General features: G+C 39.9%; 1 protein-coding gene across 4 annotated transcripts; it reads right to left on the bottom strand.

Moving 5' to 3' along the window:
* Nucleotides 1-2,060: 2,060 nt before the first annotated feature.
* On the bottom strand, nucleotides 2,061-21,680 carry LOC127007053 (protein AF-10-like). Of its 4 annotated transcripts, none has more exons than XM_050877571.1 (12): nucleotides 21,442-21,680; nucleotides 18,774-18,853; nucleotides 16,667-16,861; nucleotides 15,782-15,979; nucleotides 12,561-13,732; nucleotides 11,497-11,670; nucleotides 10,971-11,166; nucleotides 10,482-10,635; nucleotides 9,877-10,227; nucleotides 8,876-9,134; nucleotides 8,064-8,526; nucleotides 2,061-6,856 (listed from the first exon to the last, which is right to left on the bottom strand). In XM_050877571.1, the coding sequence occupies exons 1-12, from the start codon at nucleotides 21,569-21,571 to the stop codon at nucleotides 6,794-6,796; spliced, it is 3,435 nt and encodes a 1,144-aa protein (XP_050733528.1). In that variant the 5' UTR covers nucleotides 21,572-21,680; the 3' UTR covers nucleotides 2,061-6,793. The 4 variants fall into 4 exon arrangements, with proteins under 4 accessions (XP_050733528.1, XP_050733531.1, XP_050733532.1 ...); XM_050877574.1 differs by having other exon boundaries at nucleotides 10,482-10,614; XM_050877575.1 differs by having other exon boundaries at nucleotides 16,667-16,831.
* Between the last annotated feature and the right edge of the window lie 821 nt (nucleotides 21,681-22,501).

The raw sequence follows: 22,501 nt of genomic DNA, 5'->3' as shown, positions 1-22,501 counted from the left end.
CTCAGGTGGATTGATAAAAAAATATATATATATCCCTGAATGAGTAACTTGAGAAATTAAAGAGAAATTCATCTATATGGGAGAATGGAAGGCATGCAATGGCCTGACATAGAAATAAGGCCTTGAACGATGGGGTACCCTTTGGCGCAACACTACAATCCACCTCGAATCTCGAGGATCCGGGTTCGATTCCAGGCGAATTGTTGAAAAAAAATCTATTTATAGAGTAGATCTGTTTCATGTGCTTCGAGTGTGGCTGTTTACCCGAATATTGCAGGGATGGTGTAATACTTAATTGTTCCAGGGTCGAGGCCCAACGATCGAGGGAAGACACTAAGGGGAAGAAGAGCTGCCGGTGGATGGACAGGGACTAGAGTTGACAGTCTGACTATTGGAGGATGAGGCTAAAACAGGATTGATGGAAAGGTTAGATGAATACATGGTTCAACGGTGGCAATAGGGAGGGAGGAAAGGAGGGGGGTCCACAGGGAAGGGGGTTGATGGGAGCAAGGGAAGTATGTGCAGAGGAAGGAGGTAATGAAGAAGGTGGAAGAGAAAAAAAGGGTCACAGGAATGCAAAAACACCAGGTTTAGGGAAACCGAGAAGCCATGGAGATTGATTCGTCAAAAGGGTTCTCCCAAAACCCCTCGTAGAGTGGTTAATTTAATTATTGGCCATGGAGAGCCTTTGAGAGAGTGGGGGTGCTGCATCCATGGCACCACCTGGCCACTCATGAATAGCTTGTGACTGGCCTCACACCCTAAACACTCCCTCCATAAGAAAAGGAAAGGTTGAATAAGAACAGGAACCCAAGGCCAGAGGGAGACCATACAGCCTCCGTTCTAGCGCTGGACTTATCTTTGCTCCTGGGGCCTCAACGACAACAATAAGCCTGGAAATGATGGGCTGCATCATCTCAGCTGACATGGATATCAAATTGGAATGCTATGAACACTTACAGCATACTGACTCACTTTGACTCCTTTAAATATTTTGACTCACCATTCTGCCGACATGATATGTGGTTACATTGATAAAGATCAGTGCATTATACAATGAGAGATATCTGTGTACCTAACTGTGACTGTATAAGTACAATCAGTTCACTGTTTATACTTCAAATAACTAAACTCACTTATGTATACTTTTTAGCTTTTGTCTGATAGACATTAGTATTAATAAATTGAATAGGTAGTTAAATTTCTGACGATCTTTGGGATCACTACAGTGTTATTTCGTGTAGTATTATTATGTGATGAAATAAAAGACACATTTGTACTCTAATACTTGCCAATAAGAAAGATGAAGTAATTGTGCTACTTTACTGTCGTCTTTTTTATGTATGTGATTTCAAAAATCATCATATACCTTTTCCTGTACTTTAATGATCACATAAGAAGCTACATACCATACTGCTTAGAAATATCAGTAGAACATTACTGGATGGAAAACATTTCACAATCATCTGCTTAATGAATTCAATGTCATCTCCATTAACTTCTGATGCTACTGTTTGTTTCATTTAGTGCTTAGTGAATGATCAAGAATGGAGCCATACTGTGGCAGAGGTCAGGACACAAGCAAAGTAAGACATCAGTAGAGCAATATAATGAGCAGCAAGATCATACTTACGAATTCCCATAACATGAGAAAATGTAATGGATTTAACAAAAAGCAGACGTAATAGAAAATTGTCATCTATCATATGATCAGCCATTGGACAAGAAAGCAAAGTTAAAGTTACAGGATAAAACTGCCTGTAATAAATAGGTATAAAAATCCTAGCTAGTTGATTCTGAGTAGCAATTCTAGCTAAACAGTTCATCAGTCACTGCAAAAAAATGCACTTCACAATATGTATGTGCACACAGCTCAAATATACACTGAAAACGCAGACACATTACGTAACCTAGACAAAACACGACAGTTGGGATATAAGAGGGCTGGGCATCATCTTCAAAAGACTGGAAGTTACTCACACAAGTTACACTTAAGGACCCTGTGCCACTAAAATAATATTCCAACATGCTTCAATGACTTGGGAGCAAAAAACATGGGAATACAACAAGCTTTAATGAAAGACTATCTACAGCTCCAAAATCACTGAGTAAATCATGAAGTACATTTTCTTTCCAGAGGACAAGTTTGTACTTTGATTCCCTGATGGCTTGCAAATTACTACATTACAACATTCTCCATGCTAGTCACACTACATAACCTCAAGTTTCTGAGATGAGACCTATGGCTCCTTCCCATTTGGCATGATGTCTTTTTACAAGCCACAAGTTAGGATGAGGTACACTTTGATACATATCCACTGACAGCACTGGCCAACAACATCAAGCCACAGAGAACAGCTGTGCCTTTAACATCTCTGAAGTGTAAGTCTCACTGCACTGTGTGCATGTATGACTCAATCATAGACTTTATATAGAACACACTTTCCATTTATAACCGTATGTAATCATATAAAAAATCTCAAAAGCCTTTTATATTTTAAAAACTTAGTCAGTCCTAGTAAGAATGACAATTGTGTTAAAAATCATCAGAGCTTAAAAAGTTTTATAAAACCGAAGGCTTGAGTCAATCCTTATATAAAGAACAATTTGTTTGAATAAACGCAATGTTTATGTCAAGAACATTTCATAGCTAATTAAAAAAAATCATGTTCTTTCTCCTCTAGGTTACATAAATATGAAAACTGTTTAACAGCTGGTTCTAAACATTGGCAGCTACATCCTCAGTCTATGAAAGAGCTCATGTGAAAACTTTACTATTATGAACTGTTACTTGGAGTTTGAGCAGTGTTGTCATCCACTTAGTCTTAAAAGTATTCTTAAATGATAAACAAACTAATAAACAACTTAAAATGAATAACATTACATAAATATAATAAACAGATGAAAATAAATTACACCTTTTATGCACAACAGCAATTCATAAATAACATCAACAAAATTCAACTAAATCCAAAATACACTTGAGCTTCAGGTACAAAATACACAGAATGGAGGGGGAGTTATATTCAGATTAGCATAGAATCTATCTGAAGGAGCACAGAAATAGTAGTGCTTAGCACATCTATTGAAGGAGAACATTAACATCTTTTCTGGGGACGTTCCAGTCAGCCTTGACAAATTATTTGTGTAAACATTGTCAATACTACTTTGTAAATTTAAAAATCAATATTAGCTGCTCTTCCTTAGGTCAAATCAATCATACTCTTAGCAGCACTCAGTTCCATGTTATAATTAGTGTCTATTATGTATATAGCTACCTCTTGGGAAGAGAATTTACTTTCAAAATACATTCATTAAATATTTTCAGGCACATTCCCAACAAGCAACACTATTATTTTCTTTAAGGTACATAAACCATTTAAATGCATTCCCTGAATACGTGCAACACAGAAATTCTTTTGTTATAAAATCATGGGAAACAAGAAACCAGCCTACATGATTTTGTTCTGTAGTACTTGAGTGCTAATAAAGTTGTCTGATCCCTGACAGGGGTTTATTTCATTCTTTAGAGAGCATGTGATGCTCTTTTACCTTATATCCACAACTTAAAAGCTTCCCTGGATGCTGGAATGAAGTCTCAGCTTACCTCCGATTTACTTTTACTTTTGACATGCCAAACTAAATTATCACACAAATCACTCATGGATTTCATAGCCACATTCTTAAGTTATTGTTTTACACCCAACCTGCAGTGCCTTTTGGTTCTTCCTTCACCTCTACTTGGGTCACTACCTTGGCAGCCTGTTGTGAAATGAGGGTGTGCTTTACACACAACTGAGGTTCTAAATTTGAAACCTGGGTATGGCAGACACCTTTAAGTGACTAACCTTTCATCCCATAGCTCCTGCTATGGTTGAAGGCCTTCCTGAGCTAGGCAGCTAAGACTATGTATATCTGCTAGGACTACGAAAGACTGCTACCCCTCTGAGAAGCTGCCGTTAGCTTAAGTTGTTAGTGTTTTGGAGAATGTTAAGTGTTTAAATCAATGTGTGGTGTAATGAAGTGTAATTAATGGGTAAAAAAGTTCAAACAGTTGGAAACTTGTGGTATGTATCATAAGCTGAATCATTAGAGTATGGTTGTTGGGCTCAATGGGTCTCCAATTTGAAATTGCAGGTAAGTCCAGCTTATTCTTGAAAAGTAGGGATTAAGAATGTTCTACATTTGTGTTGAAGGAGATAACTAATCGGGATGTAGCTTATACACTACCTCCTTGACTTTTAAAATCATCATATTGATTTTTCTGACTATCCACCCTGTCTCTGTGGAACAGGCTCATTGACCAATTATTATGACGATGATAAAATCTTTATACTCTACTTTTTGCCTTCCTGGTTAGTTGGATATACTTCTTTGCTCATTGTTGTAATAATGCAACATGCCTCAGAGTATTTTTTACAAAAAATCTCCTACTAATCATGATTCAGATACTGAAATTTTTTCATCACTTCATAAGTTTCATTATTTATGTCAGTGTTAAAATTTCTCTCCATTTTCCTAATGACTTTCATGCCTCTGCATACATATATCTCAAAAATTTCTGACATGTCAGCATGGCTCGCCCTCTGATTTTGCTAAAATAATGATGACGGTGATAATAATAATAATAATAATAATAGTAATAAACACTGATAATTTTCTAGCTTCAACCCATGAATAAAAGAATTAGTATCCACCTATGAAGTCCTCTGTTATTATCCAAAATTCTGTATGAATATCAGACTTTATCTATTAGAGAAATTTTGTTGAGGCAACTAATGTACATAATGGAACACTGCACTCATTCTGACTATGCCCCTGACAACTTATGGTTTAAATGACAAACATTCAGTGATAACTTGCATGGCTGAAAGGACTTGTAGGACTCCCTAAAGGTCACTAGGTCACCAGCACTCAGTACCAAACAGAAGATTTATGACCTCTGGACCACTAGAAATACAGGATACTTGGTAAAAGACAAAAAGGAAGTCACCTTCAGAAACTCCTCTATCCCAACAAATTAACCACATTTTATTGTTGTTGAATCTATCTACTTGCCGTACAAAAACTGCATAACTGGTGTCAGCACTAAGCTAATTGTACTGAGGTCAATATGGGCCAGGTCATTATCATCTATACAATATATAAATAACATGAGAAGGATCCATAAGACTTATATTTACAAGCTTGCCCATGTAATTTTACTATAAATCCTAATATTAAGACAAGGAACTTCTTTTTTTCTGAGACACTGTTCCCCCAGTCTCAGGCAGGAACACAAACGAATGACAGAACCTTGTCTAGATAAAATTCCATAATACTTTTGCATTGATACTACAGAAATGTACAGGTGCAAAAGGGCTAAAACTGGTGACGTCACAAACCACTGTGTAATTTGTAGGGAACCAGGTGGTAAACATAGTGCATGGATCCACTCAGAATACAGTGTTATTATAATCATTATTATTATTATTATTATTATTATTATTATTATCATTATTATTATTATCTACATGATGAAAGTAGGTACAGCCTTAAATAAAATATGTAAAAACTTTTAATTTAGTAAGCTTCACTTTAAAATTGGTCCACATATAACGTTCAAGCAAACAGCCACCGCTCAGGCAACTAACAAACTATCATCCCCAGGTTGATGTCCATTCCTCGTTGGTAAACCACATCCTCAAGTAACACTTTTGGAGGAATATTTCTTCTATTATTTTCTGCCATTTGTGCAAGCCTTTCCACCATTGTTCTTGCAGATCTCACTTTTACAGATATGCATACAAGCCTGCCGTTATTAATAAAATTTTGTAGCGTTACCTATGAGCCCAGATGAAGGTGGGAGCTCCTAGGAGCAGGCATCAAAGATGAATGAATGAAACACTAGAAAAAGAAGTAGAGTCACTGAACTTTCAAGGTGGGCCATGATATACATATCCCCAGGTTACACTAGGCAACTATTTTTACATCTACCTACAGTTCAATGCGATGCAGCGGTGTTCTACATCAGAATGCTGAAAACATGACCCTTGCATTACTTGAGGATGTGATGCACCTATTTTGATCTTTGCCAAGGATGTTCCAGCTCAGATTGAATATAAAAACTTTTAATTGAATTCCAGCTTGATAAACAAAATCCTGCAAGTCTGCCAATGCCATTTGTACTTTACTAATAACCATAACCATAATTAGACTTATATGTAAAAACATCAATAAAACACATGGGGAGTCTTAAAATGTAGGTATGATTAGTATACACTACAGTATGAAAACAATCTCACTCTCAACTGCCACCGGGGCTGGAAAATATCGTTTGGCTCTTCATGCACCAGTGAGAGAAACTTTCTACGTACAACAGCTCTCCTCCAATAAACTGAAAACACAAGGTTTCAAATTCTACTAATGAAGTTAAGCCATTGTCACCTTACTTCTTGAACTGACTACAACACCTCTACATGGGGTTTCAAAGAGTACAGCACTCATTTTCACCAGGAATCAAACTGTCTTTCGAGGGATTCCATTAAAAACCTTGATCAAGTTTTCTAAATACACAGTCTTGGGTTACCATAAGTCCAGTCTCAACATGCAAGAGGTTCAAGTGGTTCACCTTGGTTTGCCAGTTACTGGATTGTGAATACTTAATGAGTGGTGGTTATCCCATACTCAAATTTTCACCAGGAGCATACAGTTAAGAATAAGGCTACTACTCTTCTCCCTTACTACAGGCCCAGGCTCATAAAAGAGATATCTGGAGCTGTTATCTTCTAGTCCTAGCCCAGGAGTCTCTGTGTCATCTCTTCTCCATGTTCCCAGTTGCCCCCCGACCAGACTCAACTAGGTCACGACGCATCACCTGGTAGGAGAAGCAACTATTAAGAGTTTAAACTTTGGTACATAACTTCAGCGTGCACCTTGGCCTCAAACAGTTGTTTAAACTGACTGCCTTCTTGAACAAAGTATATGATTAAAGAAAAATTACAATAATTCTTATATGATAAGCTATTTGACAAGGGAAAAAAAAATCAGACAAATATGGCAATGTGTATGCCCTTTAATCTGAAATATGGCAATGCTGAGATGATATTTCAATATTTCCAGGCACTTCAACTAGCCTTGGAAAAAAAAAAAAAAAAAAAAAAAAAAAAAAAAAAAAAAAAAAAGGTTGGTGGTTTTAAATTGGTGTGATATGACAACTCCTCTCAAATTTTCAAGATTCAAACTTCAACTTTACCACAATAACAGCAACAAATTTTTTGAAATTTGTAATAATTTCCTCTACTTTCAAATACTGGTAGTCTTCTATATAATGCCATCTGTTATCTGAAAAACACTATGAAGAATACAATAAACATTTTTTTGTTTGATATGGTAAGAAATAGAAGATATAATTTTAGTCTTGCCACAACACTGATGGAATAAGTGGTGCTCTTTTATTCAATTTAGAGAATTGCTGTCTTCCAAAATGGTGCTGGATAATTCATGAATGAAGGATCATTACCATGACATGTTTTCAAAGATCCCTTTAATGCTCAGCAGAAGGATTGTACCCTGAGCAAATGGATCAGTGGCCGTGATCTAGTGGCCCGAATCCTGGATACAGTAACTGAGCCAGCAGAGATGTCTGATTTCCACAAAAGTGAGCTGCCTGCCTGACCTCTCCCTGGACCTCACATTTTGGAGCTACATTTTTTTCTCTGCACAATTTATGCCCTGGGAATATCTTGTTTGAGCAGGGAAGTCAAAATTGATAGTACTTAATTAATACTAATTTTCCATTACCCACTCATGGTTAACCTTTCAAATCATGATGGATCTGTATCTTTGCTTTCAAATAAACAGTTTTCTAGCCTTTGATACCATAGAAATGATGACAACGGGATGATAGGAACAAAATAAGTTTAATTGCAAGCATTCATTACCATATTCTATTTTAGATAACTCTTAATCTTATTGAAACACAAGATCCTTTGACTTTGAGAATTCAATAAACACTTCCATCAGAACATAGCAATGCCTTGTGATGCAGGCCACTGCCAAGACTGCTACTGGCTACCCCTTACTTGGGCATGAGGTGGTGGGTGAGGCTGGCTCATGGGTGGCACTGGGGAGTGGTGTGGCCCAGGCACTGGAGACACCATCTGGTACACTGAGTAGCCGCCAGGTCCAAGGTTGGGGCCCGAGTGTTGGGGCGGTGCTGGGGGTCCTTGGTGTAATCTCACCATCTCTCCACGATGGTCTGACTGTCTGCTAATGGCTACACTGTGAGCTGAGGTTGGAGCCACAGACACCATTGGTGGTGGGGGCCCATGTGGAGGGGCTCCATGGGGAGGAGGTCCATGTGGTGACCCATGGCTGAGGGGTCCCTGGCCATGAGCTGAAGGTCCATGTGATGGAGGCATGGAGTGATGGGGAGGTGGACCATGGGAGGAAGGAGGATGACCATGGGGGACACCAGAAGGACTTGGGGAGCCAACTCCATGTGGAGAGACACTTGAATGGTAGTTGCCTCCAGCTGGACTGTGCCTGAAACATTCAAGGACTCTATTTTACTGCTACTTTTATACTATACTGCCATTGACTGAGACAAAAATATAGTGAACTTTGCTCACTATATCATCCATCCAACAATTCCCATGTAGTTCTTAAAGTAACTTTGTACCATAACAATGGACCCAAATCATGCCATGGGGAATTGAAAGGTAGAAATGGGTAGAAAAAACTGGCCCTTTCATTTGCTAAAAGGAATACTCCTGAAAATAAAGTAGCTACAGTGGGTGGAGAAAACGAAATTTCACATTTGTTATAAGAATTTATGAAATAAGCAACTACAAATGGATGGCTCCCTGCTGTAACTTAAGGAAATTGATAATACCTGAGAGATGTAGTAGGACTTGGCTGGGCCCCAGGGGGTAGCATGGGGGATTGCTGTCTGTGCTCTGTACCAGGACTTCGATAGCGATACTCTTGCTCCCCAAGGCCATTTTCAACTGGAACCTGAGGAGGCGGAGCCCGCCTATCATGGGGTGAAGTGCCTCTCCTGTCTTGTGGTGATGGTCCTCTTCTATCATGTGGAGATGCCCCTCTGTGTCCTCCACCTCCCCCAGGTGGGGCTACTGTGTGGCTGCCAGCTCCTGAACCAAAAGATATACGTATATGAATTACATCTACTGCACACATCAAAGGCAAAATATGATACAATAGCTCAACTTGGCTTTCAAACTGTGATGGCAAGCCTCTGTAACTCGAGCCACTAATTGGCCTTACATCTACCAGACAGTGATAGCTCTTGCAGCTGTATGATTTTCTGTTCACAGCCAGTGTTTGGGTTTATATCTGCCTACTGTGGAATTAAGCAAAACCAGGAGACGTGCAAAGGCAGTATTTGGGGAGTCTAGGGGCCATAACAAAATAGTGGATAAGGGGTAGCTGCCAGGCAACTGGAAGAATGTTTGCATAGTTCAGTTATACAAGAGAAAGGGTGACAAGCAAGAAGTTTTCACACTATAAGTTTGTTGGGTGTTCCTGTGAAGATGTACTGAAGTGCTGATTGAGAGAACAGCAGAGAGACTGGAGGGCCAAAAGGGAAACTAGCAGTGAGGGTTTAGGAGAGGAAATTAAAAATGTTGTCTCAGAGAGGCTCAAAAGTCCATGAGGGTGAAAGGCACGTAAGAAATAGTGTGAATTGGTGTTAAGAGGTTATAGGGGACGATACACTGGACTGAGATGTTATTTTGGGTTAAGGTAAAAGCCCGTATTTGGAAGCTGTGGCCTGGAAGTGGAGCAACTCAGGCTTGTGGATGCTAAAGCAGCAACAAATGTGTATATGAGCAACTGAAATTTGAAAGGAAATCCAAAAAATAGGGTATCACTGACCAGACTGATGGTGTCCCTGAGAATGAGGGCGAGGAGGAAGGGGCGCTGGAGCTGAGCCCCGACTTGATGGCCGAGGATTTATGTTGTGGGAGTTGACTGATGTTGTGAGAGCAGGGACTGAAGACGGTGTTGATGATGAAGAGTTAGATGAAGTGGCAGACACTGAAGGAGGGGTAGGGTTAGTTCCCACTGGGGATGAGGTGCTGGCGGGTGTTGGAGAGCTGAGAGGAACCGAGAGACGCGCATTGACAGCCAGAAGATGATCCCTCCGTGATATTAGAGAGCTCACAGTTTCTTCTAAGCGAACATTTTCTTGCCTCAGCTGATGTAGACAGGACAACAGTGATGCAACTGGAGAAAGAAGCAAAAGATTATATTTCATTAGTAAAACCCATGAAAGTAATATATATAGATCTTATAAAGGGAGATAGTTCAGCAAACCTACAATCTACCTCTCGTATAACCCATGTATTCTATGAGTTTTGCATAGGGTTCTAATTTTCATGAGCAAGTCCACAGAACTTTTAGCATTTCAAATAATATTATCAATTCAGGTGTGAAGGAGATTACAAACAATTTTCTTTTTTCATTCCAAAGCTACTTACTGTCAAAATGCTGAGCTTGCTCCATCAGAAACTGGCTGCCTTGCTCCCACTGCCGCTCCAAAAGCTGCTCCAGACTTTGGGGAAAGGGGGGAGGTTGGTTGCTAGTTGCCAAGTTGCTGCTACCATTGGTATTCTGTATGAGAGAAAAGAAACTCTGAAAAAACAGATTATCAAAATAATGATGACAATATCCACACACCCACACCAAAAAAAAAAGACATGTTTATTTTTGGTGAATAATATACTTGTGCGGAGACAAATATTGCACACCCTTCCCTCCCTCTTCCCTTTTCTATCCTTGCCCACACCACTCCTAAGCCTTCCCACAGCCTCTCTCCATCCCCACAGCCATTCAGGTGTTTAATCAACATCTAATAGGTCTAACTTTCCTTTCACACATGCTTCTATCACTTCTCTCTTCTTTGCTTATTCCCAGAGGGACACACCTATAACTACACTGGAAGATATGCTCAATGATAATAAAATTACCTCTTTTTTCCCAGGGAGTGATGGCCCGACCAACATGTTGCTAATCTTGTCTTCATCTTTGTAAATGGAGTGTGCTTCAAGCTCAGCATGGAGGGTATCAGTCATCTTCTGAGCAACAGCTGATGAAGGGTTAAGTTGGTTCCCCAGCAGAAGAGTATTGGCTCCTACACCGTTGGTTATCACTGATGTAAGTGACCTATAAGTAAACACAAGAGTTTTTGACTGGTGGCAGAGTGATGAAGGATGGACAAATACAGAATGAAGGGGCAATGCCCATGCCATTACATTTTGAGACCTTTAAAAACAAACAGATAAGACACGCGAATATTTTCACTTTCACAGAACATGCTGAATTATTGATCCTTCCATATTAGTGAATTACCATTATTTGCATATGCAGAAAATGGGGTGTGCTGCTTTAGCTATTTGTCATTCTGGATAATATGAGGTGAGGCTGAGACCCAGCTGTTACCCTTCAGGAGCAGATATAGAAAACAAGAAATGTGGTGAAGTAATAAAATCTTACTCTTTAGAATCCACTTTCTTCCTTCCTCGTTTTGGAGCTGGCGCGGACTCGCTAGTGAAGGAGTCTGGGGAGGAGGCCCCAGAGTCTCTTCCACCCGTGTCCCGGCCTCCTCCAGGGCGGCCACGTTTACTCATTCCTCGCTTTGATCTCCTTCCTCTCTCTTGACTATAAGACCTGAAATTTTAAAACATAACTGCCCACAAACACAACAAAATTATATCAAAACAAATTACGAAACTAATTAAGTATACTGCCAAAAATGCACTTCACTGCAGAATTTTGCACACTTTTATCAGCCTGTGTAAAAACACAGCTGCTGAACTAGGAATGACCAACTTGTTGAGATGTCATAACTTTCTAGTGTCCAATAACCAGTTGGAATATCTAAGTGATGGGGAATATTAATTATCATTTGGAGTGAATTACGTCACTGTGGCATTTTGACACCTAGTCCACAGGCATGTAACACCACCAGTGTCTCCCAACAATGTGTTCAGACTTGTCTTTTTCTCTTTCCCACCACTTCCTTTCCTGGGTGCTACATTCCATCCAGCTCATCCCAAGCTCTGCCTTCACCGGATACCAGACACACCCCACACCACTACGAGGGCAGAGCCTGGCACCACTGAACTTTTAACTTATGGAACAGCACTGAGTCATGACAAAGCTAAACACCAAGGTGACAAAAGCTAGCAGGGGTGTTGGTGCTGCGCCACTACTGTGCAGGTGAGGTGGTTCAGTGAGGAGGTTCAGCAATACTGGTGAAGCAACAATGCAAACTATCAGATGGTGTTAGGCCACTGCTTCTTGTATAACTGCTGACAGTGCCACAGGCTTGACCGAGGCGGGAATAGGACACACAAGGTCGCAGCTACATGGTGGCAGTGTGACTGGATTTTTTAAATATACATATTATGGTTGACACAAACTTTGGTTTTGTGGGATATACAGTAACCTTCCTCCCCGGCCAATTGGACTAGATTTTTGTTTCAAGTTTTCCAATGGTGTTAATTTTCCTGTAGTCCTTAATCTTACAAAACCCAACTAATGCTAATGGAACTTGCCTTCTCCTCTTCACTGGCTCATTAGTACTGAAGTCAGCTAGAGTTGGCGTGAAAGGATCAGATACACTTTTTGAGCCAATGTTTGGAGTGAACTGCACATTCAAGCTTCCACCATCATCTGAGGAATCTAAAGGTTTACTTGGCACTTTGTTTGATTCTTTTTCAACACTAAGATTTTTTTCTTCACATATATTAAGCACTAAATCACTGGACTGGGCTTCATCATTGGAAACAATTGATTCAGTGTCTCCAAAATTACTATTTCCACTTGGAGTCCTCGGCCCATTTCGGCGCAATTTTCTGTTACGTTCCTGCTGCTTGTCTTTATCCTTCTCTCCTTCAGCAGATAGGGAAGGATGTACCTGGCTTGTTGAGTGGTTGTGTGACAGGGGGTGTTGGCTGGAGCTCTCATGAGGGGTTGTGCTTGGGTTCTGTGGCTCAGACAGTTTGGGTCGAGCGAGGGATGCCACAGTGGTCACAACAGAGGATGGCACACTTGTTATTATTGATGACAATGACGAGGATAATGACGATGGTATGGATGACGACACAGATGATACTAAACTGGAAACTGTGGTTGCCAGTGAAGGAGTTGTTGTTAAAAGTGATGCTGTAGATGAAACATTTGTGTGTGTAAAAGGAACTGCTACAGAGGGCAGTGAGGTAACAAAAGATGGGGTCAGAGATGAGGTTGTTTGAGGTGGGGGAGCACTTGATGTTGAGCTTGAGGCAAAAGCACTGACTGTTATCGAGGCCATTGTCTTAGTCACAGTAGCCACAGATTGGGAAGCACTCACACCAGTATTAGGTTCTGTTACTTTTGTCGTTCTTTCAGTCTTGATTGTGGAAGGTAAGGAACTAGCACTGGTGGCTCCTAAAGACATGCCAGAGCTTCCAGGGGTGGTACCAGTACTGTCTTCACCCAATGGACCTCGCTCATGGTGTTCCACTGTTCCACTAGAACCACTACCACTGCTGCCAGGTGCTATAAGGTCACCAATTTTCCCTTCCCGGTTGGCTGCGGGTTTGACACCAGGGGGACGTCCTGTTCTCTTCTTGGACTTTGGGTCTCTGGAATCAATTGCGCCAGAGGTTTTGTCGTCATCTGAAGTTCCAGCCTCCAAAGGGACGGGACGGTATGGAGGGATAGTCTTCACATGGCTTCCTTTCCTCTGTTGGGAATTATAGATAACAAAACATTCATTAAAAATACAATCTCTATTCCTAAATAAATTATATCACTTGGTATATTTCATGAATTGAAGTAAACATCTCATCCATATGTTTTGAGAGAGAGCTCTAAAGATAAACTTCTTTCCATGGACTTTATGAATGGATTTGAATAGGGTTCAGCAACTAAAATGATTGTGGCAACATTATGCAGCCAGGAAGTTAGAGAAGAGGTGGAAATAGAAGGAAACAAAGAAGAAAAATAAATAAATAAAAAGGCATCTCACACCATCTGTTAAATTTATGGATAGTGCTAACTCTCCTGTTGTTGATAAGTTTTGTCAGTTCTGCCCACAATCAGCCGCCCTTTGCCCACCTCCCCTCCTGAGTGCTTTTACCATGCCCATTTTGTTCCCATAGAACCAAACCACTGCATCCAGGCAATCCTAGACCCTGACCTCACCCTGACCTCAGACTTATTTTGTGATGAAAAGCAAGTCTTATATGCCACCAGATACAGTGAGTTATTTTAAGTGGATATTGTGATAGTTTTGCACATCTCAATGCTATGACTCTTAACCATACTACTGTGAACAAGTCACGGCCTCAAAGTCTGGCCATGTGCATGAGTAATAGTGGATAGGGCTAACACTGAGGCCAAAGTGCTTTACAGGCTCATTCCTGTGAAAAATAATAATAAATAGGTAATAAAAAAGGAACTCAGCACTTGTGCAGAATCTTTACATCCACAACCCAGGTGATGACTAGGTGCTTGTGTGATCCTATCAGACAAACATCAGTGTCTCGGTATCTGCGCTGTTTACTAACAAAATATACGTTATTAAAAAATCTTCACAATAAACCACAATGGAGAACTGTTAAGACAAATTTATTTAGTTTGGATGATTTTCATTCTTTCAATGTAATATATGAATGATGTCTCCCTAACTTGAAAACTGTAGTGGCCTATGTCTCGACCAAGAATATCATGAACTGTGAGGTTGGGATTAGATTTTATCTGCCACTTAGCGTGTGGGCTTCGGCTATGGGAAAGCCGAGAAGTGGCATTTTGAGACTAAGAAAAGAGCATGGAACGTACATCAGAGTACTCCTCTCATAACCATAAAGCTGTTAAAAATATTTACTTTTACTCAAACTCCATTCATTTTGGGTGGTGTTTGTTACAAAATAAACAGTCTTGTGACGTGTGGCATCTAGCCTACAGTTGCTTGTTATCTACTTTAGAGAATTTGACAAGTGATTACTGTGTGGACAGCTAATTCAGTCTGCCATGACCTTACAGCACCACCTGTGACAAAACAGCCCATCTCAAGATCACTCACCCACCACTATGACCCAGGGCATGTATGGTGGGTTGCTCTATGCCACCACCGCCTACAATTAGCTCAAATTAGGGATTTTATGGTGAGCCCTTTTTAGGGTCCATCGTACCACAGCCACGACTTGTGAAAGCCCAGAAAAGGGTCTGCCGACGTTCTCGGGTTAATAAGCACCCTCAGCAACCAGCTGGAGATTTCCGATGGCTCTCAGTGGAGGGATAAATCATTGCCTTAAAATCTTGTGCCTATCTATCTACAGCTATGAGTCCATTCTCTCTTGGGAACCTCCCTTGCCAGGGTGGCCATGGCAGAAGTCTACAGTTCTCCCTGTTCATACATTCTCTTCTTGCAACATTCACACTCTCCTTTCCACCTCTTTCCTCAATTTATTCTTCAATCTTATTATCAACCACCTTACCAGGGATCTCACTGCCCTCCAATTCGATTTTCACACAAAATTTGGGCTGGTAAGTAGGTAACGACTACTCTACCTAAAAGCAGCTTTGGAAGTTCCTCATTATGTGAATATGGCAACAAGTATTTATGCAGACATTAGTAAATGGATAAATGAATTGCAAGTAAGTAAGAATCTTCAATATCAACATTCTTAGAGGTTATAGAACATTACTTGACTAATTTCATAAAGGCTAGAGAGTAACAACTGATGGTAAATCTTACAGATGCACTCAATATAAATAAACCTGTACTTACCAGTTTAGAAAAGTGGTACTGGCAATAGCCACAGTACTTTACATTATCCAGGTAGTTGCCAGCTTCTTCACATAAGAGTCCCATTGACTGGGCACATGTTACATGGAAGTGTTGCTTACAACCTGACTTGTTGCACTGCATGCACGCTCCAATGACGGCTCTGCTTTCCTTGCCACTTTCCTCACAAATGTAGCATGACTGTAGAAAATTATCTTTGTTTTAAGACAAAATACATTCCTTGGAAATCGGTGAAAGAATAAGTCTTGATAAATATGACAATGTATTCTTGTAGATTATCATAATTATCAATAATTTTACTAAAACAGTACATCACACTGACAAACCACTACTGCTAATTACATTAATACAATCACAACCATCATTTCCAGACTGATCAAGAGAAAACTGCCACTGTTTCACAAATTTCTGGGTGGAAAGAGGAAATACACTATGGCAAGCCAACATGTAGCATAGGATTGTGCAAACCCACATGCTTTTATTGTAAGAAGCCAATGAACCTTGAGAAACAAACAACTTGAAGTATTAGCATTTTCTGATTGGGGTGAAAAACAACTGTTGAAAGTATTCAAGGAGGCTACATGGAAGCATGATGTGCTGATAAAAAGGATGCTACAGCTGGTTGCCTTTTACCAGCAAAATGTTTCATTAGTTTCTAATTTTGCTGCTACTACTGACACAGTACACACACAACAGTGCAGTGAAATATTAATACTGCACACACCCAAACAGTCACATTGTTAGTGTAAATACTAGTAAAGTTAGGGTAAAGATGATATGCACCATTATAAATTTGGCTCGCAATATGCAGAGTGCACAAGTAACATTAAATCCACCTAGAAGTCAACTTGAGACATTTTTTCCTACCTTGTTGAATCTTTCCTGAGGAATCAACTGCAGCATGATGGGCTCCATGGTAGTGACGTTGCCAAAACGCACCTCAGGGATGTAAAGCGCACAAACCACGTGTGCCCAGCCCCCAGAGTCGGTGCGCTTGAGCGCCCCATCTTTACTCGGGCACAGTTCGCATCTCTGTGAAAAAATGCGCCTCCCGCCTGAGTGCTGGGTGAGCGGCCACAGGGTGGGTGTCAGTGGGTGTGGGGTGCAAAGGATTGAGGACAGGGTTTATGGCAGTCTAGGAGTGAGGCAAAAGCAGACCAAATGTGGCTAACATTGTACTCATACTGAAGGAAAAAATAAATAAATAACTATGCAAGTAAATGAAAAAAATAAATGCCTCGGTCAACATTCATATATATATTAATCTTATTCAAAATATTACAGTGTATCATCGTAGCAACCCTTTAAACCAAAGCAGTTACTTTGCTGCGTCTCACGCCCAGTTTATCACACTACCTCTTCAAAAGACTGTTATAAATTGGAAGAAAGACCAAATTACATAAATGCAACACAAGGGGATAAATGAATAATAGCAGTCTGGTATTAACTTGGCAAAGTATGTAATAGCTTCAAAGAACTTGTCCATAATACTAGTATGGATTACAATCCTCTGTAAACAAATAATATTCTATAAACTCTCAACCTTCTCTTTGATCCCACAAGCAATTTCTGCAAATTCATTCTATTGGTGATCCTGCTTTCTTAACCAATTCCTCATCATCCACTCTTAAAAGTTTCAGTGAAACTTCTGCTGTTGCCACAGACATCATGAAAGCTTTTGAGAGTCTAGCATGAATCTTTGCTTTCTAAACAACACTAATAAATAACTGAAGGAACATAAATATACATAATTAACAAAAAATGTTAAATGCATGAATAAATTGAAAACAATCCTCAATATATATAAAATTTTGAGAAAAGTGTGTGTGTAATAATATTTGTTTGGTTTGTCACCCCAAGTAGGACTGTGAGACAGTACATGTTACATATGACTGTGGCCCAAATGTAAACATTGCCAAAATAATATACTGTAGAAGTGTATATATCAAGCATTTAAGATTTTATCTATGACAAAGCAAGCTTGTTCTGAAAGATACCTAACTATACATAAAGCAGCTGCACCTCTGAACGTTGAGCCTTCGTGTGGTGTACAGACCGATGGCAGTCCATATAAAGGTTAGTGTCCACTGATACCGCAGGACTAAGGGTACGCTGTGACTCAGCAGCATCAGCCTGCGCATGATGTTTCTTGTGTGTATTTAGCAGGCAGCACTGCACACGGGAATTCCAAACTTTCTTTTTAAAAATTATTTTACCTTTTAATATTTTTTAATTACAGTTGGTCACACCCATGGATGCTAAATCCACAGATAAGGCAGGTCCACTCTGTCTGAGTGCAAATATATATATATATATATATATATATATATATATATATATATATATATATATATATATATATATATATATATATATATATATAATTTTTTTCACACCTCAGATATATTACTTTTAAAAATACAAATTATAACTCCTAATTGGTAAATTTGTATACACCCAAATAAAAATATAATTCACTGAATGCAGGATTTCTAAAGCCAAGACACACAGTCCAGCTCTGGATGAGTTATTACAAGTTGAAATTTTGGTTGGCCTATTTTTCTTTGCATCAAGGTAGTATTTTTTCCTTACCTTCACAGTATATACTTATTTTTACTTTGCTTCACAGTATAGTTTTCATCATTGCTTCACAGTATAATTTTTTTCCTAAACTTCACAATACAAATCTTTCTTTTGCTTCACATTACATTCTTTTTGATTCACAGTATTAGTTTTCCTTTGCTTCACCACACTAATTAAAAAATATATAACAAAAATATAATATATACATATGTGTATTTTATGAAGCTCAATACTCAAAGCAGCGACACTAAAGAGAACCAACTACTTTACCACGTTATCAGCCTTCGGTTACTAAGAGATACATGGTAGCCACACCACAAATAATCATAACTGTTATCACTCATTAGAATACAGGTTTGCTCTGCGTAACACACCACAGTGATGTACTTACAACTCTAGCAGCACGTTCTTGACTCTCACACTTGCGACAAAACCAGGCCCCTGTTGGTACTGTTACTATACCATAACAGGCTGAAAAAAGACAACATTGTTAAGCTAAATTACAACGAATATTGGTTTGGAGTGGTGATCCTTAAGATTAGCCATAATAATTTCTAGACTAATGACATGTGATGAGCAAGAACGTATAATGAAATATTTTTTATAGTACTGGAGGCAAAAACTTGTTTCAGAGATTATCAAACAAACCACACAGGAAAAAAAAAATGTTGCAATTCCTCAGGCATCAGATGAGTCTTTACAGATTCAATTTCCTCTCTATTTAATATCAAAGTTGTCACACCAGCAGTGTCTAGTTCATCAAAAATGTTTTTACTTCCTTTTCTCGGAGTTACTGACTAAGCCTGTGATTTCTTAACCTGGACAATTTCTTTGGGGGTAACTTTCAGCCCATGAAAAGAAGTATTCATGTAATAGTCAACCCCACAAATTTAATCCTGTAAAATAGCCCGAGTTTGAATCCCAGCCTGGGCAGGTGGAGCGCAACTTGCCCAGATGTTCATCCTCCCTTGCAGGCTGGTTGATAAATGAGTACCTGCCACCTGGGGAAACCCAAGGAAGGTTAACTGTGATAACCCAGAAGTTGCCCCATGTCCCAGGAAAAATGGGTCCTTAACTCCTCCAGGCTCAATGGGCTAAGGCGATGGATATGAGCACTGCAGCCATGCAGTTATATTGTATGCCCCAAACTTTACCAAATATCAGTAAGTAAGCAAAGGTTAGGTGAGACACAAGTTAGTTATAAAGGTATAGATGAGTCCTTGGCCAAGATATTTGAATGAATGCAACATCTTGGGAAGCTTAATTTTCATCTCACCCGCCCTTGAGCTTGTGGTGGATAAGAACCCATTACCACTTTACACAGGTAAGTGTGACATCTGGGTTTCCACAAACAATAGGCCAAGTTATTAACAATGGGATTAGGCTACTATTTTGGTGGAGTTGACTTATAAATTTAGAGATTCAAGAATACTATCTAGTTTAGGTTGGAGTTGGTTGTTTAAAAATATTGACAGTAGCTTAATGCTATTATTTCACAAAGAAAATGTAGGACGGTTTTGTTAAAAACACACATTTGTTTACCTTAATAACATAGGTCAACTTTGCAATTCTGAACTATAAACTGTCCCACAATTGTTGCAAGGCACCACAGTGCTGGAGGGAGGGAGGGGAGGGGAGGAGCAGCCAGTGAGGAGGCAGTGGTCAGTGCACAGAAAACAATGGCATGATATTGCAGTCTTGGAAAACTTCATATTTTGAAGCTTGTAATATAAAGTTCGACTTGCACATTCCACATACCTAATAATTAATTTTGGAGATAAGGTTACTCAGTGAATAAGGTCAATGTAGTATGTATATATATTTGACGAGAAGCTCAGCCATACCAGTAAAAATAGTAACCACTCTCAACTAATTTAAGAATTATATGTAGATTTACGGAGCCCCACCGTAACCTATCACTGTCAAATATTAACGGCAAGACCAAGACTAACACCCAGCTTTGTTTAAGACGGATAACCCATTTCCAGGATAAAACAGCAAGCAGGCTCTTTAGCTTTAGAAGATAACCAATTATTTCACCAAATATGAACAGCTCGGGCTCACCCCAGGCTTCAGCTAACTATTAACAATTTTGCATTCACTGATGTCTGGGACAGATAGTCAAAAGGCGAATAACTCTTTAACCCCTAAAGGATGAGTGACACGCAGGTGGAAATTTTGGTGGGTTCCGTTAACGGACGAGTGTCTCACGTGCAGACAGCTCTGTTTTCTTATATTTCTTCTGTTTCCTTATGACCTTCGCTATTGTTCTACATCTGAAATTCACTAATTGACAACCTTAAGCCAAAATACACACATAGAAAGGCCTAGAGGTTGTCACAAGACTAGTTGTGATGGATTGCTGCATTTTTCTTTTTCTTGGTTTCAGAATACCAAGAAATTTGTACATAAAGCCAAGTCCCTTACCTCATATTCACAAACAGACCTTAATTGTTTATTTTTAATTGTTATTATTAGCTGTTTCATTATAACTTTCAATTGTAGTATAATAAGTATCACATATGCTTTTCCAGGGTGTTATGCAAGGTGCTCCGTGCATTATCAGCCAGATCCAGACCTTAGATATTTCTTGCATCCTTAAGGGGTTAATGGGCATTTGTATATGGAAACTTTATATTAGAAAACTTGCAATGTGAGGTTGACTTAACTTGGCTGGAGTTGAGGACCCCCCCCCCAAAAAAAAAAAAATAAAAAAAAAAACATTAGGTTGTAGCTGATAGTGCCTAGTCCCTGGCAGCCTGGCCGAGGAACAGCCCCCCGCCCCCCGCCCCGCCACACACCCCTCACGCCCCAGCCCCGCCACACACCCCTCACGCCCCCGCCCCGCACATACAGGTCAAGAGAGGAGGAGGAAGAAGGGAACATAGACGCCAAAAGAAGAGGAGGAAGAGGAGAACATACAGGTCAAAAGAAGAAGAAGAGGAGTAAGAAGCCTGACCATAACGCAGCCCCCCGTCCCTAGCACACACACACACACCCGGGGCCTCTCACACCCCGGGGCAGCGCACACACCCCCAGGGGCGCCACAGGGGGACTACCTTGGTGCACGGCGACATTGCAGCCCTGGCCATCGCAGTACACGAGAGGGTTTTCAGTCCAGCCATTCTCGTCCGAGCACACGCAGCAGCCCCCCACCATTTCCTTTGGGTCTTCCTGTTTAGGCTTCATGTGTCTAGCCCCTCCCGAGACCCGCCAGTCATCTTACAAAGGGTCTGCACGTCCGGGGTTTTGCGCCACAACAAAATGGTAGACCCCAAATAAAGTTCCAATACTCCCCTCAGCCCTCAGGGAAAAACTGTTATATTACCCTCTAACCCCACAAATACCCCAAGTACTTAAGTGTTTATCAATACATTTACTTCAAACTTAATTTCTCTAAGAGTAAAAAATGTATGTGTCGTATATTAAGTCGTATTTCTTGTATTGTTGGTGTTTTTAAGAGACCGTCCCCGCCCGAGGTAAACATGGGCGGCGCAGGCGCTGGTGTCCTTTGAAAACATAATATGCTTTGTTTGTAATATTAAAACCTCGATTACGGTGTACCTATATTGATTTGGTGTCGTATGTGCAGACAGATATAATTTTTGCTGAGTGTGGCAACGTGTATTTTTTTGCTGTATGTGTTTGCGTGAGCGGAGTTTTGTTGATGTAAGTTTGCGTGCTTTGTGTGCGGATTCAAATGTGTTGCTGGATGTGCTTTTTGGCGAGCATGTGCTGGTGGTGGGTTGTTGCTAAGGTGGATATTAGTGAGGGGGAAATATTTGCGTCATGTTGAAAGAATAGATAGATAGGTAGATATATAGAGGGATACACACGTACAGATAGATACATACATACACAGATAGATAGATAGATACATACACAGATAGATATATAGAGATAGATAGTTACACACAGATGGAAAGATAGATAGATACACACACACACACACACACACACACACACACACACACACACACACACACACACACATATATATAGATAGATAGATAGATAGGAAAGAGCGGTCATGCATTTCTATAGCGAGGCGAGCCCGAAGGTAGCAAGTAGGAATATGAGGCTAGAGTCTTGCTTCACAATAGTCTAGAAATAGCACCA

Source organism: Eriocheir sinensis, chromosome 34 (assembly GCF_024679095.1).
Source record: "Eriocheir sinensis breed Jianghai 21 chromosome 34, ASM2467909v1, whole genome shotgun sequence".
NCBI lineage: Eukaryota > Metazoa > Arthropoda > Malacostraca > Decapoda > Varunidae > Eriocheir > Eriocheir sinensis.
Note: the sequence above shows the minus strand (reverse complement) of the source record. Positions and strands in the feature narration are given on the sequence as shown.